At 34.7% G+C, this 19,123-nt stretch overlaps 1 protein-coding gene across 1 annotated transcript in view; it reads left to right on the top strand.

Moving 5' to 3' along the window:
* LOC150108289 (BRCA1-associated protein) overlaps positions 1 to 19,123 on the top strand; it is a 257,850-nt gene that overhangs the window by 31,532 nt on the left and 207,195 nt on the right. Inside the window, exons 3-4 of the mRNA XM_090415728.1 lie at positions 7,014 to 7,803; positions 15,303 to 15,413. Coding sequence (XP_090271854.1) covers positions 7,014 to 7,803; positions 15,303 to 15,413 — 901 coding nt within the window. The remainder of the gene's footprint in view (positions 1 to 7,013; positions 7,804 to 15,302; positions 15,414 to 19,123) is intronic.

The following is a 19,123-nucleotide window of genomic DNA, read 5'->3' as shown; positions in this document are numbered from 1 at the left end:
AGTTTTTGTATATCACATTAGTATATCACATTGGTGGAACCGTACTCCAGGAGATTGATGAGGCCAGGGATTTGGGAGTGTTGGTGGATAGGGAGTTGAAGTTTAGGGGGCACATTGCAAAAGTGGCTAAATCAGCTCATCAAATCACTTGGTTGCTGAAAAATACTTTAACAAGCAGAGACAAACAAGTTATTGTTCCACCATATCGAGCCTTGATAAGACCCCATCTAGACTGCTGTGCCCAGATATGGGCACCAGGGTTACTTCTTGATGGGGAGGAGGTGGAGAGGATCCAGAGAACAGTGACCAAGATGATAGCAGGTCTGTGGAATGAACCTTATGAGAACAGGTTGAAGATTTGTGGGTTGTAAAAATTGGTTGATAGGTGGAAAAGGGGTGATATGATTGAGACATTCAAATTACTGAAAGGTTTCTATAGGATTAATCCAGAAGATATTTTTGAGAATAGGACTGGTGGTGGGAGGACTAGGGGGCCATACATGGAAGCTGGGCAAGAATGTGGTTAGCAGGGGTGTTAGAGCTAGGTTTTTTACTTGGAGAGTGGTGAATGAGTGGAATAAGCTGCCAGAGTCTGTTGTGGGTGCTATGACTGTGAATGAGTTCAAGGCGAGGTATGATAGATACTGTGTGAATGTCGAATAGTTGTTCTTGACATGATGTTAGGGCCTCCCTCGATGAGTCTGTCGACTCCTTGGAGTTGCCCAAAATAATAATAATATGCAATGTCGATTTCTCCATTGGGGCTTATGTAATTTCCTGGATATTTAAATTTGTTCACTTGTTCTATTACTTTGTTGTGGTGACTAATTTGCATCTTTTAATTTCTTTACCTTGAAATGTATTGATTTTGTTTTATTTATTGAGATTTTCTTGTCATACTGTTCTGTTGTTTTGTTCAATACGTATAGATTTTTCTGTAATTACTCTTCATTTTCAGCAAAAATAACTTGATCGTCAGCATACAAAAGGCTGGTTAATTCTTTATTTCCTATTTTAATTCCTATGATTTTGTTTTTCCTCCACTCTCTTGAAATTTTTTCCATATATATATATATCTACTCTATACTATAAAATGATAAGCTGAAATTGGAAACGGATGCAACGTCGGCTTGAAAGGGATGTAGGCTGTAATGTTTTTTGTAACATTTTTATGTAACGTTTTTGTCAAGTTATTTGAAACGTTTTGAAACTCAGGGGCTACCCTGAGTGTCGAGTCTTCAAATTCGAGTCATCGGAATTCAAGGAGAACCGCCTACCAGTCCGGAACATGGGGGGTTTGGGTGCCATAGGTGACAGGGGGTGGTGGAGCCCCCCCCCCCCCCCCCCCCCCCCCCCCCCCCAGTATATATATATTGAAGGGTATTGGTGATAATCCACTTTCTTGAATGGGACCTCTATTGATTTTAATTTTTTTTTTGGTTATTTCATCATTAATTTTAATTTTAATATAGCTTTCTTCCATTATATTTGCTATTGCTTTTGTGGTCTGAGATGAAGCTTTCAATTCATACTGTATATTGATTAATTTTGTTCTGTTGATTTGATTGTATGCTTTCTCATAATCCAGGAAGGCCATATATGTTGGGCAGGTTAAATTCTATTATTTTTTCTATCATTTGTTTGAGTGTAAATGTGGGATCTGTGCAGGATCTTCCTTTCCTAAAGCCGCATTGTTGTTCTCCAGTAATTTCCTTGTCCCATGGTGTTAATTTACTTTTAATTATTATTATTATCTAGATATATTTTATAGCATGTATTTAATAAGGATATTCCTCTGTAGTTTCCACAATTCTTTCTGTTTCCTTTTTTGAATAGGATTATGACTATTGCTGTCTTCCATTCTTGTGGGATGTTTCCTTCTTCCTATATTCTATTTAGGAATTAATCATAATTGAAATGGTTTCGAGCTGTATTTGTATAGTTCTGAATTTATTCCATCTTCTCCTGTAGCTTTTTCTATTTTCTTTAGATCATTTAGATCATTGTATTTTTTATATCTTCTTCTTCTTGGCTTTGCGTGTTAGGTAATTGTTTGCCTGTTAATGTTTTCAAGGGTTTAAAAAGTCTTCTGCCCATCTCCTCCTGGGTCTTCCTCTTGATCTGTGTTCTTTTGGTTTATGTTTCCAGGCAATCTTTTTTATTAAGGCAGTATTTTTTACATAACCATATTAAAAAACATTTCTGTTATGTAAAATTTTCAGACATTTAATTACACTAAACTAATTCATGTTGTGAGCTGTAAAAATAGCTTAGGGCAGGACTATATTTATAATTATGCACCTACTTAAGGTGTTGGAAGAATAAGATGTATAGATGTATTACAGTATTTAATTAGTTAAGGAATTTACAACATATACTGGAATATTAATTAAAAGAAACTTTAATAAATACTTCCTGTATTTATTAAAGTTTCTTTTAATTAATATTCCAGTATACGTTGTAAATTCCTTAAATAATTTAATAGTCGTGTTGTCAACGTATAAGCCTTTCTACAAGAAGTATTTCATTAGATTGTGCTCATTTTAATTTTGGGGTTTATAATTACCAGTTTATTTTGTTAATGAAATTGACAATTTTCTATTACACATGTTGTACTTACCATATATATATATATATATATATGGTAAGTACATATATATATATATATATGGTAAGTACATATATATATATATATGGTAAGTACATATATACATATATATATATATATATATATATATATGGGTAAGGTGTATTGAACTAAATGCACACACATTGATTTAATTATAAAATTTATTTTGAGTGAGGATATTAGATTAAAAATGAGACCAGAACAGATCATAAAGTATATATCCATATTTAGTATTATGATGATAATGAAATGTATTTATTAAAAATCATAAGTGGGTCTTAGTTTAGAGTCTGTGAGGCTCCTTCCCTAGACTTTAGTGGTAGTAATGGAGCATTAGAAAGAGAGTCCAATATTCAATGTTTTTGACTTTGAATATTGGATTTTTAAAAAATTATTGGTTGCTCAGAAATTCGGATGGATGTTCTCAATTTGTATAGAGGTAAGAAATAGATCGATGTGATTTTCTTATTAATTTTCACATGAATGAGAAGGACTAAACTAAGACTAGCAAATATAATTTGAGTTAATTATAATTTAATTTAGATTTAAATATTAATTTAATTATAATTATAGAAAATGTATTTATGATATGAAAAACTTATTTGTTTTCTCTCATGTTTCAAGTGTGCAAGATTTATTCTTTTGAAGTAAAGCAGCATAACTGTAACACCTAATGCTGGCTTATTTTTCTCGCTTCTTGACTAAAACAAAAACTAAAAGTGTGACTCATAGTGGAGCATGAATGCAGTAAAAAGAGCACTATAATACTGCTGTAAGAAAAATTAGGGAGATTTTTATAACTCTCTAGATTTATAAAGTATTTCATATATAGAGAAAAATGTTTAAAAGTTATCAGTTATGTTACGGCAACAATGACAGGGTGTCTGTTGGGAGAGAAGACACAGCAGATTGTGCTTTTAATAACCTTTTTTTTTCTTAGTCTTTCATATAGAAAGAAAAATAAAGTCTAAACTTTATTTTTCTTTTTGAGTAGTAAATTTAGGAGATACAAGGAAGGAAGAAAGGGAAGATGATTGGCTTACATCATCTTCCCTTTCTTCCCTCCTTGTATCTCCTATGATCAAATGACTTGACAGTAAATGACACAATAGTTTAAAATTTTTTAATCAAATGTAATTTATACAAAGAAAATAATATATTTCGAATGAATTTAGAATGTTGCTGAAAATTCACTCGCCACTTGTTTCTGATCATTCACCTGGCAAATGAGTGAGTGGATTTCTGGAGTACTGGTTGGAGATCATTTATGTTGGTCATATCTCTGCTGGAGTTAGATGAGAAGAGTGATGCTAAGAGGTCAGCTTTATCTTTACATGGTAGTGTATTATTGTTGTAGTCTAGGTGAGAGGGGAGAGTGGAGATAAGCAGAAATTGCATAACAGCTGTTACTGAAATAGAGAGCCAAAAGGCTTCACTTCGGCGATGCAAAATTATTCAAATTAAGTGGATATTGAATCCAACATTATTTCAAAGCCTAATAGAGAAAACTACAACAGTTTCAGAGAAACTGCAAGAGTTTCATGCTGAATATAGATAGAAACTATAAAAGTTTCGGCAGATCCAAGCATAAGCAAACCTTTCATGACATGGGAAACTCATTGTAAAGGTGGGGGTAAGCTCTGATCACTATCCTTAGTATTACCCATAATGTAAAACACATCTTCTAGGAGATGTATGATGTTATACATAATGGGGGGGGGGTCACTACCCAGACTGGTTTTGACCTTTGTTGAGGTCTCATCAGTGAGTAGGCAGACCCAAAATTGTAAAAATTGCAAAATTGCATCACTACAACTGAGTATTTGCAATTTTGGGTCTGCCTACTCACTGATGAGACCTCAACAAAGGCCGAAACCAGTTTGGGTAGTGACCCCCCCCCCCCATAATGTATCACATCATACATCTCTTAGGAGATGTGTTTTACATTATGGGTAATACTAAGGATAGTGATCAGAGCTTACCCCCACTTTTACTACGAGTTGCCCTTGTCATGAAAGGTTTGCTTACATTTGGATCTGCCAAAACTTTTATAGTTTCTATCTATATTCGGCATGAAACTCTTGCAGTTTCTGTGAAACTCTTGTAGTCTTCTCTATTTGGCTTTGAAATAAATATTGGATTCAATATCCACTTAATTTGAATAATTTTGCATAACAGCTTTTGCAAGGGATTAGAAGTCACAAATGTCATTGGCACAGGCAATGTGTTTTTGACATTTAACCCTTTCGAAGATGGACTTCACACTGTTACTGATTGTTTTGCTAGGATTGTGGTCTTCATTATTGGTTGTGTATGAAGTTGGAGTTTTGGTCTGAAGCCACTTATGATAATTTTTATTTGGGCTGTCCTGGCACACTTAATGAGAAGCCATTGCTTGGATATTGGACAGGATTTTGAACAGAATGGGGAATGAACATCCTCATTCCAACATGAATAATTTCTGTCACACAGTCACAGTAAGTATCAGGGGATCAGAAACAATAGTCTGACCATGGAAAGGAGGAGCAAAAGTCTTGGAAATTGTCAAATTTGGCATTGTTGCAGTAGCAAAGGATACAAGGTTGTGAATTGCTGAGGGAAGGGTGATATGGACCTTATATGAGGTTATGATTTGAATTACTAAGAGAGGTCACTTTAGCTGTCTGCCTGGAAGAAGAACTGGTTAAGAAAAGATCCAGAGTGTTTTGGTAAGTGGAGAGAATTGTGGTATTCTGGTTAGTAGATGAACAGTTTGCATTAGGTCATTGCTTTCTTCCAGCTGGTGATGTGGACATTAAAGCATGAAGAAAGATAATTTCGTTGTTAGGGTAGTTGGATTGCAGATAATGAAGCTTCAGGGATAAAGAATTCAAATAGTCAAAATTAGGTGAGTAGTAGAGACAGCATATGAAGGAATGATCGATAAGATTTGTTTTCTTCATTATGTATCATAAGTCCCAGAAGGTCCAAAAAGAAGAGATTGAAGATTGAACATCACAGAAGCACAAGTACCACCTTTGTGGGATCAAACCCAAAGTAGTTTGGGCAGTTAAGATGTGGATATTTAAGATGATCGTTGTTGCTTTTGTGGCAGTAATTTGGAATTTGAGAAAAAGCAGATATGCTTTGGATGTCTGTAGGTGATGGTGCACATCATGGAAGTTGGTGTTTATGCTACAAATGTTGATGAAGTGAATGTGAAAGAATTTTTTTTCTAATGTTTTTAGTTTTATTTTTTTTGAAGGTGCTTTTTTATTTTAACTGCAGTGATGGTATATATCTATTTGAGTTTATTGTAATGATGGTGCTGAAGTGAAGAAAAAAAGTAGGGAAACAGTGACAAGAGATAGAAATACTCTGAGACATGTTATCCATATACAGAAAACTTCACTTTCAATATCAACAGTTCCCTGTCCCATGTCTCTACATGACCTGTTCCAGCAGAATAGATCGCAGCGGGAATATATGACAGCTGATTGGCAAGTTATCTATATGCATTACCACTAGGTTTAGTCTAGTATGCTACCTGGCCTGCTGAACTGCTTTACTGCTGTACTCTCACAAATGGGGTGGGAGAGGCCTTTGAACTACATGCTATGTGTGGCATGCTGTTGAAGGATATATCACTCACATTACATGCTAAAAGGTTTGGGAGATAGAAGCTGGAACCCGTGCTCCGAGTACTAAATATAGTACCAGCAACTTCATGCCCCAGTAATCTGGTAGTGTTTCACCAGATGATGAAAGTCATCTGCCACCAAATCAGTTCTATTTGGCATTGGCATTACTGGTAAGTCTGTTCCAGTGGGATTGCTCTCTTTTCATGGAAATATTGAAATGGGCTAGATCTTGCAAATGTGTGAAAGGCAATAATATTGCACTCATCACTGGCCCACTAAATTTGAACAGTTTTTATTACTAAAAGTGAATTTTAGCATTTCAGTATAATTTTTTGGGGATTGTGAGACTTGTGTACTTAACTATCAAAGATTCTCCTCCCCCCCAAATAAAAAATAATGCTACGAATTCTATTTGAAAGCACTATCCAGAACTCTCCATGAGGAATGGGGAAAGTGCAGTCAACACACTGCCACTATGCAAAATCATTCTTAAACTTTGATTCTTCATTCAAGGAATCAAAAAAATTTAATTGTCATGTGTTGGCTTTGCTGGAGTTTGGTTCATTCAATTATAATCTTTCTTTTCCATTCAGCACTAGTATGTACTTTGTTGAAAGATGGTTATAGATATTCTTGTTCATACATTTGTTATTTATTTTTGAATTACTTTAAATTTTTTTTAATTTAAAAAATTATTTTATGTAAGTTTCTTATCACAATATAAGTTTCTTTTATTGATCTTTATGTTAAATGTTTAATTTCAGATAAGTCTGAACAAAGTAATCCTATTGGAAATTTCCAGGAACATTCACAAGGACTTGTAACATCAGTAACTGAAGCTAATCATCATTTGTCTACAACTATGTCTACTGTTAGTCAGCCTGATCATACATATTCAGTAAGTAATAGTGAGAGCAATTTAGAATCCCAATTCTGTAGTCAAGAAATAGAATCTCAACAGAATCTTTCATGTCAAAATTTTAGGCAGCAGAATTCATCAGCACCTCTAAGTAAAGATGCATGTACTAACACAAATCAAAATTGGCAGTCTTTCTCAAATTCTCGAATTAATAAAAAGAATCGTGGGATAAAGTTAGAATTAAATTCTGCTGCAGATAAGAGAAAAAATTCTGTAGAGCAAGAAAAAGATAAATGTTTAAAAAATCTTACACAGAGTAATACTACAATTCAGAATGAAACTTCAGCTATAAATGAAAAAGAATGTCATAGGCATTTAAAAGAAATTTCTTCTGACTGTGATTCCAATAAAATTAGTAAAGAATCAACATCTTTGAATGATCGTGAAAGTGATGGATTGGATACAAAAGAATTGTCTCCATTAAACAATGATGGTGATCAGAGTAATAAGGAACTTTTACTTTCATGTGAGAGTGATAAGGCCAAGCATAAAGAGAACTCTCCTGCTCTTTCTGAAAGTAGCATTTGCAGTACAGAAAGAAGAGCAAGGCCATTATTATCATCACAAATACCGTTCTTTTCTGGAAACCATTTTGTTGAAGTTACAAAAGGAATTTTGCATCTTTATAAAGAAAAGTAAGAAATGAATTAATTTTTAATCAAATTTTAACTGCATGTTGATTTTAATTATTTAGAAATATGTCAATAGAATGTTTTCATTCTATGTGTAACTTGAATTATAAACAGTTAATGAGTTCTTGATTTTATAATTTTTAGCCTATATTTCTATATTTGCTGATGTATCAGTGGAGTTTTGCTAATTGACAGAAGGAAAAGCCAAACTTTATATTTTTAATTAAAGTAGAATTAGTCATCTGGATTTATGATTGCCATCTAACATGCTATCTCTAAAGTGTATTAAAACATCAACATACATCACATAAATCCTTATTTCTTATTTTTCATGTATACAAGGGCTGTTCAATAAGTCCGTGCAAAATCAAAGAGATGGCACCATCAGTATGTATCGAGGTTATTTTTAGTTGCTGGCAACTGTTGGAGGATCACACACTAAGTTTCATTCAGATAGATCTATTGCTCTGTGTTTGGCATTCATTTGAATTGATCAAGTACTGTGATTTGTGAAAAATTTATGAGAAAGAATTTTGAGTAGTGATTAAACGTTACTTTTTGAAAGGCAAAACGGCTCAAGAAACCAAAGATAAGCTTGATAAACATTATGGGTGAGTCTGCACCGTCAATTAGAATGGTTTATAAGTGGTTTAGTAACTTTCGAAGTGGCCATGTGAGCACAAGTGATGCTGAACCTTCTGGACCCCCTGTTGAGGTCACTACTCTAGAAATTATTGCAAAATCCATGATACGATGATGGATGATAGAAGAGTGAAAGTGTGTGAAATTGCTAAGGCTGTAGGCATCTCAAAGGTTCCCCGTTCACAACACAGTTGACATTTTCAACAATTCTACCTATTTTCATTGTCTTTGTCTTTTTAATATTTTACATAAACATTTACATAAGAAAAAACTGTCCGCAAGATTGGTGCCGTGTTTGTTTACACTGGATCAAAAGCATCAACATGTGAACTGCTGCGAGAGCAGCTTGAAGCTGTTTCGATGGAATCCAGAGGAATTTTTGCATATTTCGTAACACTAGATGAAACATGGATTCAGCACTACCAGCCTGAGACCAAGGAACAGTCAAAACAATAGGTTGCAAGTGGGGAATCTGCACCAAAGAAAGCAAAAACCTTTCCTTCAGCAGGAAAGGTTATGGCCACCGTCTTCTGGGATGCTCGTGGCACAATCTTTGTAGACTCCTTGGAAAACTTCCTACCATACCAACTTTGTTGATTCTGTTGTCTATTTCCATATTTAATTTACCATCTTCACTAAAAATCGTGCCTAAGTAGCTGAAATGTTTTACTTGTTCCACAGGTTCCCCGTTCACAACACAGTTGACATTTTCAACAATTCTACCTATTTTCATTGTCTTTGTCTTTTTAATATTTTACATAAACATTTACATAAGAAAAAACTGTCCGCAAGATGGGTGCCGTGTTTGTTTACACTGGATCAAAAGCATCAACATGTGAACTGCTGCGAGAGCAGCTTGAAGCTGTTTCGATGGAATCCAGAGGAATTTTTGCATATTTCGTAACACTAGATGAAACATGGATTCAGCACTACCAGCCTGAGACCAAGGAACAGTCAAAACAATAGGTTGCAAGTGGGGAATCTGCACCAAAGAAAGCAAAAACCTTTCCTTCAGCAGGAAAGGTTATGGCCACCGTCTTCTGGGATGCTCGTGGCACAATCTTTGTAGACTCCTTGGAAAAGGGCAAAACAATTACTGGAGTGTATTATGCGTCTTTTCTGGATCGTTTAAATAATGAAATAAAGGAAACGACCACGCTTGACAAAAAAGAAGATGCTTTTTCATCACGACAACGCACACCTGCTCACTCTTCTGCAATTGTGACAGCAAAATTGTTCGATTTATGCTACGAAGTCCTTTCACACCCCTACTCTCCAGGTTTGGCTCTCTCGGACTACTATCTGTTTCCAAACATGAAAAAACGGCTTGCAGGAAAGAGATTTTTCATCAAACGATGAGGTGATTGCTGAAACAACTGCCTATTTTGAAGAGTTGGACAAATCATACTATATGGACTGGATCCAAAAACTCGAGCATTGTTGGACTAAGTGTATAGACCTCAAAGGAGACTATGTTGAAAAATAAAAAATGTTTGTCCCAAAAAAATTATTTTCTTCATTTTTGCATGGACTTATCGAACAACCCTCGTATTTAGATTTTTTTTTTTTTTTTTTTTTTGTGGGAGTTATAATAGTTCTCACAAAAAACACAACAAAGAATGGCAGAAAATACTTACAAACGTGATAAAAATAATGAAATTATTTCTGTATTTGTAAATACAGAGCTATAATGAAGCCTCCTAGAAATCAGAGGAAGATATATATATCATCATCATCATATTCCTGCCATGTACCCTCAAGGGGTGTACAGGATATGACAGTACTACATGAAAAAATTACATCATTACTAACTTCCTATCTACAATTTTCCTCCAAATCAGTCTGTTACTTGTCAAGACTCCAACATTATCAGATCTTATATTTCTATCGTCTAAGGCACTTTGTACCGTATCAATCCACCTATATCTTGGTCTTCCTCTGGGTCGTTTTCCTGCCAACCTGGCAGAGAACACTTGTTTTGCTAATCTTTCCTCTCCCATTCTATTTAAGTGACCATACCATCTGAGATTAGCTCTGCTAACGCATTCCTGGATGCTGACAATGTCAAGTTCTTTCCTAATATCCTCATTTTTAATATGATATTGCCATTGATGCCATCTGTTCACGCCTCTAATCTTTCTCAGGACTCTCATATCTGCGGTCTCTAGTCTTTGGTCAAGTGTTTTACTTCTGACCCAGCTCTCAGATCCATAAGTTAAAATTGGTTTGAACACAGTCTTGTATACAGCTAATTTAGTGTTCCGACTAATTTCTTTCTTATTCCATATGAATTTATTCAATTGACTTCCCACGATACCAGCTTTGCTGATTCTGTTGTCTATTTCTATATTTAGTTTACCATCTTCAGTAAAAATTGTGCCTAAGTAGCTGAAATGTTTTACTTGTTCCACAGGTTCTCCATTCACAACACAGTTGACATTTTCAATGATTCTGCCTATTTTCATTGTCTTTGTCTTTTTATTGCTGACCTTCATACCATATCTATTACAACAGCTATTCAATTTAGTCAGAGAATCTTGCAGACTTGTAGCGGATTTATTTAGAAGTATAACATCATCCGCATAAAGCAAAGAGCTGACATTAACATCTCCAATTTTGATATCAAATATATATATATATATATATATATATATATATATATATATATATAAACACCTTAAAATCTTCAGTTTAATATAATAATTAATATATTTCATCTGTTGTCAAAATGGAAGCTTCACCTAAATATAAGCACTGCTGTTCACAAAACTGGTATGACCTAGTGAAATTCAAATGGTTCATAGAATGTGGCAAACAATATTAATAAGCATACTGTGTATAACAATTGAGAAAGCAATTTCATCCTTTAATGGTTTTCTGCCATTTTTAGTTGCCATTTCTATAATCGTTTTTCATGAATATTTTATTTTTGACCATGTCTCTGAGGGCAAATATTTCATATATAATAGGCATTCTGCCATGCAAATTTTGATTATCCATTAGAAATTGAACTACCACTCTGCACACAATGTAAATTACTCATGCCTATAAAAACATAGGTTGCATTCACATCACTTCATGCATATTTTAATGGCTTGCTCATTAGGTTGGTCACATCTCCCATACCTTCAGAATGGTAAGTCATCATTGTTTAGATGGTTCTTTGAGATGGCAGATCGTTGGATGACTTGAAGCTAGGCATTCGCAAGCAAAGCTGGTTTAATTTGTTACGGTGTCATCTCAGGCATTATGGATGCAATTTCAGGAGACAGGAACCATTTCAAGAGATGAAATGGTTCCTGTTTAACCAGGGTTACACAAGGGCTATGTCAACCAGAACAAACTGCTGTTTTGCTCTAACAGCAAGATGGAACCTTATGATGTATCACTAACTGTCTCTTGAGGTTTCTGCAGTGCCCACAGGTGAAAATATTTCCAACCAGAATGTGTTAAGAAGATTTCAGTTCAAGTGGACTCTACACAAAGAAGCCAGTTATTTGTATCCTGTTATTCACAAACCACCACAGATTCCATTGAAGCTGGTGTCATGAAGCCCTGGTAAATAAAGCTTAGCTCTGTTTTCTGATGAGCCTCATTTTAGCCTACAAATGGATTCTAGATATTGTTTGATCTGGATAGAACAAGGGATGGTACCATCTCTCCAACAACAAAGAGAAGGACACTTACAGTTGGAGACAGTGTTTTTATGTGGTGCAGAAGATGATCATCAGTTTGGCACCTCCCCCCCTTTCATATTTTTGATAGGGGATACTGTAACTGCACAGAGGTACTGAGAACAGATCCTTGAACCCTATGTGTGACTTTAGGGATTCAGGGGACCCAGATTTTTCTTTCAATGCGTGACAATGCCACTTCCTCTAGAGCTCAAGAGGTGGAGGAAGAGTAGTCTTGAAACTGAAGATATCCAATGACTGCCTTGGCCAGCACAAATAGACTTAAAATATGATCAAACATGTGTGGAATGCCTTTGCTGTCTACACCAACAGTCACTGCCTTTAGTTCACTTGGTGAACTAAAGTCTGCTCTGGTGGGAGAATTAGATTTGTTGCCCCCAGAATCTTATAGACACCCTTATATTGAGTATGGTCCATTGCTGTTGGGTCTGTTTAGCTGTTAGAGGGGGATTATGCCGTACTGATGTTATGTGATCCTATTTTTGAGCATATTGGTTTACCTCTGTAATGTAATTTTTTGGTACACTATGTAATGTCCCTTAAAAATTGATGAAAAAGTAATAGAAATATTGAAAGACATTCAAATTGATACAGAAGACCTCAGAATAATAATAGAATTATACTGGAATCAGAAGACACAAATTATAAATGAAATTAATCATGAAACAATAGATATCAAAAGATGAGTGAGACAAGGTTGTATAATATTCCCTATACTTTTCAATATATATGATGAAATGATAATGAAAGAATATGAAGAAATTGAAATGGGAATAAAAATAAATGGCATTAGAATTAACAATATTAGATTTGCTGATGATTTGGTGTTCATAGCGAAATCAAAAAGAGTCAGAATTATGGCTTAGTATTAAATACAGATAAAACCAAGTTTGTGGTAATAAGCAAAAAACAGCAACAAAACACAAATTTAGAGAAAGATGTTGAAAGTTTATTTTTCACTTGGTTAGAGTATAATAAATTTAGTTTAATCCTTTATCCAAGTGTGAGCAAACAAGTTTGCACCTGAAAGTATCTTCAGGACTGGGGTAAGGTGGTACAACACCAGGGCAACTCGTTGCAAAGGTGGAGCAAGCTACCAACACTCCTGGAGATACTGAGACAGGAGTGTTGGTATCTTGCTCCACCTTTGCAACGAGTTGCCCTGGTGTTGTACCACCTTACCCCCAGTCCTGAAGATACTTTCAGGCGCAAACAAATTTAGAGTATCAACAGGATTCGCTCAAAATGTAAAGACTAATAATTATTTAGGAGTAATGATTACAGAAGATGGAACAACAGTTATGGAAATAAAATAGAGAATACCTAAGTCAAAAGAAGCATTCTGGAATAATAAATTACTAATGACCTCTGAAATAAGTAGACTAAAATAAGAATAATAAAATCCTATATATGGTCCACATTGAGTTATAGATGTGAGACATATATTTGTATACATGTACAAAATCCATAATAAAGAAATTACAGGCCTTTGAGATGTGGTGCTATAGGAGAGCACTGAAGAAACTGCCTGTTGGCAGGACATATATTAACCTCCCTACCAGCTGAGGTGGATGAAATAGTGAGACCAAATTGTACTACTTATCCATGTTATTCAACGGATGTCACAGAATCGTATCTAGATTTTGCTGGATGTCTATAGATGTCATGGCTTGTTGGAGGGTTAAGAGGATCAGCAGGGAAAACGTCTCTGGAAATACTGGACGAAAATTTGAGAAAAGATCTCCTGTTAGATCAAGAACTTCTTGCGTTGATGATGTAAGAAATGGATGGGTAAGAAGAGCTATTACGAGATCAAAAGAATGGCAGAAGATTGGACACTCTGGCATACCATGATTGCTTACCTTCAAATTGGAGAAGTTACTTAAGAAGAATGTCCCTTATACTTCTTCGACATTTCTCACTCTCTTCATTTCATTGTTATTCTGTTGTATACTATGCCACCATACCAAATTTTGTCCTGCTTCACTGCAAACTGCATGAGTTATGCCACATTTTCTAAGTATTTTGTTAATTATTTTGAGCAGTTTTATTTCTTCAACACATGGCTGCCATGTGTTGAAGAAATTGTTTCAAGTTCAATTCAGTTCTGTAAATGTAACTATATCCATATAACTGCATTTTATAAATTTTTCTTTATTTTTATTGTTTCATATTGTTGTAATAGATTTCACGGTATGATATGAACACAGATAGATAAGAAAATAACTATTTATTAACTTAGAAGCTAATATTTCGCTGGTATTATATCCAGCATCTTCAGAGCACACAACACAAAGTTTGTTACAAAAGAGACAACCACAATCCGGTGTAACAGTGGGACTAGTATAAGTAATTGCAGCGTGCAACACAAGACTAAAGTCCTAATATGGTGCCATCTAGGTTTAAAAAAAAAAAAGAAAAGAAAAAAGTTCAAAGTTGTTGTGTGCTCTGAAGATGCTGCATATAATACCAGCGAAATGTTAGCTTCTGAGTTAATAAATGGTTATTTTCTTATCCATCTGTGTTCATATCATACCGTGAAATCTATAACAACATGTCTGACGAACACATGAGCCTATCCACGCGTATTGTTTCCTAATGTTATAAAAGCTGATTCCAGTTTTCTTTTTCTGTCTCTTTTTCATTTCAGCCTCTATGCACATCATAGAAAATAACACTTTTTTAAAAGTGTTATTTTCTGTTCTGCCAAGTATATTGATAATCTTCTAATTTTTATGGGATTTATCACATACATTTCATTTCCATCTTAGTTGAACCAGTGAATAACATCTCTGTTCTCCGTACAAGCTGCGAGTTGGGTTCACTACCTTCTGTAAGGCCACCACCGTGTATTTGGTGCCAGTGGCTGGAAAAAAAAAATTGTGTTTGGTCTCCAGAACAGTGTTTGTGAATTATCTAATCTTTATCTTGCCTATTCTAGGTGAGGTTGAAATAAAAAATAATAATAATAATAAAAAAATTAGCTAAACGTTTCAGAAAGAATTGTTGGAATGATTCATTTATATAAAAGCAATTTTTATATAATAAACATATAAATAGTATAAATACAATATATATACACCATACTATGCTATAAGTTGTATATATTGCATTTAAAACAAAATTCAAAGAGATATTTATTAATCAGTTTGTTAAAATCTTTAGTCAAAGAACACCTCTTGCAGAAGAAGCAGAAAGAAGTGAAATGGTATGTATATTGGCTGTTCCTGGTGCTATGACTACTCATGATTTGCTTCAATTTACTGCTCCAGTCAAGTGAGTGTTATATTTTCTTTATTAATTTTAAAAATCATTTCATTTTGGAATTATAACATCATCATGACATTCCTGATATTACTCTCAAGGGATGTATAGTGTACTATGAGAGTAATACATGATTACGTTTATATCCTGGTGTTCAAAACCTAATCAGATGAATCAGCTTGTGGCAATTTGTATAACTGACAATTTTGAGTTAAAAGCAGGTACACATTCAAATTTTCAAATCGTGTGCGAAGGGGGTCACCTGGAAGCACTCAATAGGATGAAAGTCAAAAGACTGTGTTAAGTAAATTGCATTTGAAGGAAGCTGCTTTTTGTGAAGGAATAAAGTTGCAAACTTGGATGTCTTGTAACATCTGAAAGACATCATCTAGATATTTTCATTTGGGGAAGAATTATTCGAAAGCTTTGTCTATACCTTTGCCTCCGTAGTGCAATTGGAAGAACGACGGTACGTTACGCCCTTCGATTGGAATAGGCCTAAGTTCGATTCTCGTCATGACGGGAGGAATCTTTATCTGGACGATTTCAATCGAAGGTGAGTTAGCCGATCTCATATGGAGGTAGCAGGGTTTTTCTCCCGGAAACTCTGGTTTTTCATCCTGCAAAACAGACAAATCGGCCTTTCAGAACACACGCAATTTACAGACAAAAAATACTAGTTGTTGGTGGTGGTGGAGTTGGGTGGTAGATGGAGATGATTCGTAGTAGAGGTTTGGTGTAGTGGTTGAGACAGTTGTAGGTGTCCTCCTGCGAGTCTTTGGACTCCTTGGAGGTGTCAGGAATAATAATAATAATGATATACCGAAAGGGCTTTGTCTATACCGACTGAGCTATGAGGGCTCAGTATGTGTGTGTGTGTGTGTGTATATATATATATATATATATATATAGAAAGTATTTTACCTTGGGTATAATAAATATTAAAGATATTAAAGATACCAAGCTATTTTAAACCTGGTTTTACTCCATTTCCCAAGTAAGCAAACAGACAAGTAAGTCAAGTTTGCACCTAAATCAAGGAGCAAACTTGACTTACTTGTCTGTTTGCTTACTTGGGAAATGGAGTAAAACCAGGTTTAAAATAGCTTGGTATCTTTAATATTTATTATACCCAAGGTAAAATACTTTCTACATCTATCTGTCATCCTGAGATTTTTATTTAATAAGGTCAAAACACCTTATGGTAACTTGTTCTGGTAAAATACTCATAAGCTCTGTATTACTAAAATCTTGGTATTTCTAAGCCTGGCTCCCACTGATGAGACCTAAATAAAGGTCGAAACCGGTCTGGGTAGTGGCTTTAATACGTTGCATCATACATCTTCTCCAGAAGATGTGCTTTGCATTAAGGGTAAATATTAAGAATAGTGATCAGAGCTTATCCTCCACCTTTACCACGAGTTGCCTTGACTTGCACTACGTGCGGAGGTCACCTAGACTTGCAACACTTGCAGGCGCAAACTTGACTTACTTGTCTGTTTGCTTGCTTGGGAAATGAAGTAAAACCAAGTTTAAAATAGCTTGGTATCTTATATATATATATATATATATATATATATATGATTAGTACTATTAACTCGGGGTTGGGATATGTTCATTTTTCTAAATTAACTGACTTAAAACCCGAGAATTATAACACGATGACATTTATTTGAAAAAACGCAACATGTTTCGTCAAGAAAGATTTAGAGTGTGTCAATGTTAATTTCGTGTCTTTTAATATCTTTCTATGTTCTTATCGCCTGATGAAGTCATTCTTGACGAAACATGTTGCGTTTTTTCAAATAAATGTCATTGTGTTATAATTCTCGGGTTTTAAGTCAGTTAATTTAGAAAAATGAATATATATATATATACACTTAGCATTGTTAGCATGTTCATTCTGCAGCATAAACACAGCTCTGCAGTGAAAGTTAAGCCTTCAACAGCTTATCTTTAACCCTTAATATATTATTAATAAATACATGCATTTATTATTAAAAAAAAGTATTATATATTAACAGAATAATTTAAAATTTTTTAATATAAAATTGAGCTGTGGGCTGTATCCCCTGATATAGATGATGAATAGAGATAGTGTGCACCTTTGTCCTGATTTTATATCAAACAATCTGGCTGTACTTCCTCTAATTTGAATTGCTTACTTTAACTTAATGTAAGTCATGCGTTGTTATGCATATATTGTCTCATTTACTGTGTACAATCATAGCATTTTGAAAACCTTTTCTCTTGGAAACTTGTTATAACTTATAAGTGAAAATCTGATCCTGATAGCCCCAGTTTGCCTGAACCCAGCTTGTTCTTCAAGTTTTTCTTCTACAATTTTTCTTAGCTTCTTCTCAAGTATGTTTGTATACCTGGAGCATGAAAAAATTCCTCTGATTTTCATATTCAATTTTATTGACTTTTTTTATAGACGGGAACTATGAGAGCAACAATCCAGTCATCCAGAATTCAACCTTCTGACCAGGTTTTCCAATTATGCAGTGTAGCTATTGTAAAACTTTTATACTTGCATATTTGAGAATTTCTCGTTGATTATCAACTTACAGTTTTTTTGCATTTCAGGCTTTTGATAGTTTTTCCTACCTCAAGGATTGATATGTACTCCAGATTTCATTCTTCTTGAATATTTTCCATTGCAATTTTATTACAGCTTACCTCATTTAATAATCTTTCAGAGTAATTATTTCAAACATCCAAAATACCTTTAGTGTTTATATCACCTTTACCTGTCTGATTCATTTTACAATACTCTTTCCTCCATTTTTTTTAAAGCTTTTCTCAGTAGTCTTCAGAACATTTTGCCACCATCATGATATTTATTTTCTGTATTCTTACCAAAGTCTTCCCATGACTTTTGTTTAGCTACATTCACTCCCACACATGAGAGGCTACAAGGCCTATAGCAAATATATGCTGTGTGGGCCTGGGGTCAAGAGCAAAGTAATCTGTTGAATTTTTCTTAAAGAGCTGGAGGTTGTACTCCTTCGTGACAAAGACTTTTCCACAGAACTGAAGTAGAAAGGTGACAGAGTAGCAGGTTTGGTGAATCTGCAGTTCAGCTGTAAAAGTATATCTGACATTGCTCATGCTTCTGTATGTAGGCTTAGCAGAAATGGAGGGGTGGGAATAATGGATGTTAGTTCTGCTGAACAGGCACACATGGAAATATCTGTAGAAGAGAGACAATATGGAAACTGACAATCTTTGAGGGGGGGGGGGTGATCAATCATTCAAACTGCTCTTTTCTGAATTCCATCAAGAATTTTTAGAGGTCTTAAGTGCACCACCCCAAATGTAAGAGTAGTATTCCAAGGTTGGGCAGAGTTGAGATTTATACGGAATAATGAACTTGACGGAGGAGAAGTAATGAGTGATGAATGATGCCAGGTTTTATGGAAGTTGAAGTTAGATGCTATAGAAATGATATGGTTATGCCAAGAAGGAGTAGGAGTAAGAGTTAGTCTGAAAAGAGAGATTTTCTTGACTATTAAGTCGAGCATCATCAAAGGTAACTGGAGAAGAAGTAATTTTTTTTTGCGATAAAAAAGGCAGCAGAACTGTGTTTTAGAAGCATTGAAGGTGACAGTGGTTGTTGTCCCATGGCAGGATGGTTTAGAAATCGGTGTTTAGGGCATTTATCAAAGAGATTGTAAAGCTTGAGATATTTGAGCACTGCAAGATTTGTTATATAAGTA

The sequence above is a fragment of the Typopeltis vanoorti genome, chromosome 3 (assembly GCF_054136105.1).
Source record: "Typopeltis vanoorti isolate ZY-2024b chromosome 3, IOZ_Tvanoo_1.0, whole genome shotgun sequence".
Classification (NCBI taxonomy): Eukaryota; Metazoa; Arthropoda; class Arachnida; order Uropygi; family Thelyphonidae; genus Typopeltis; species Typopeltis vanoorti.
The sequence above is the reverse complement of the archived record's forward strand: the minus strand, read 5'-3'. Positions and strand labels throughout refer to the sequence as shown.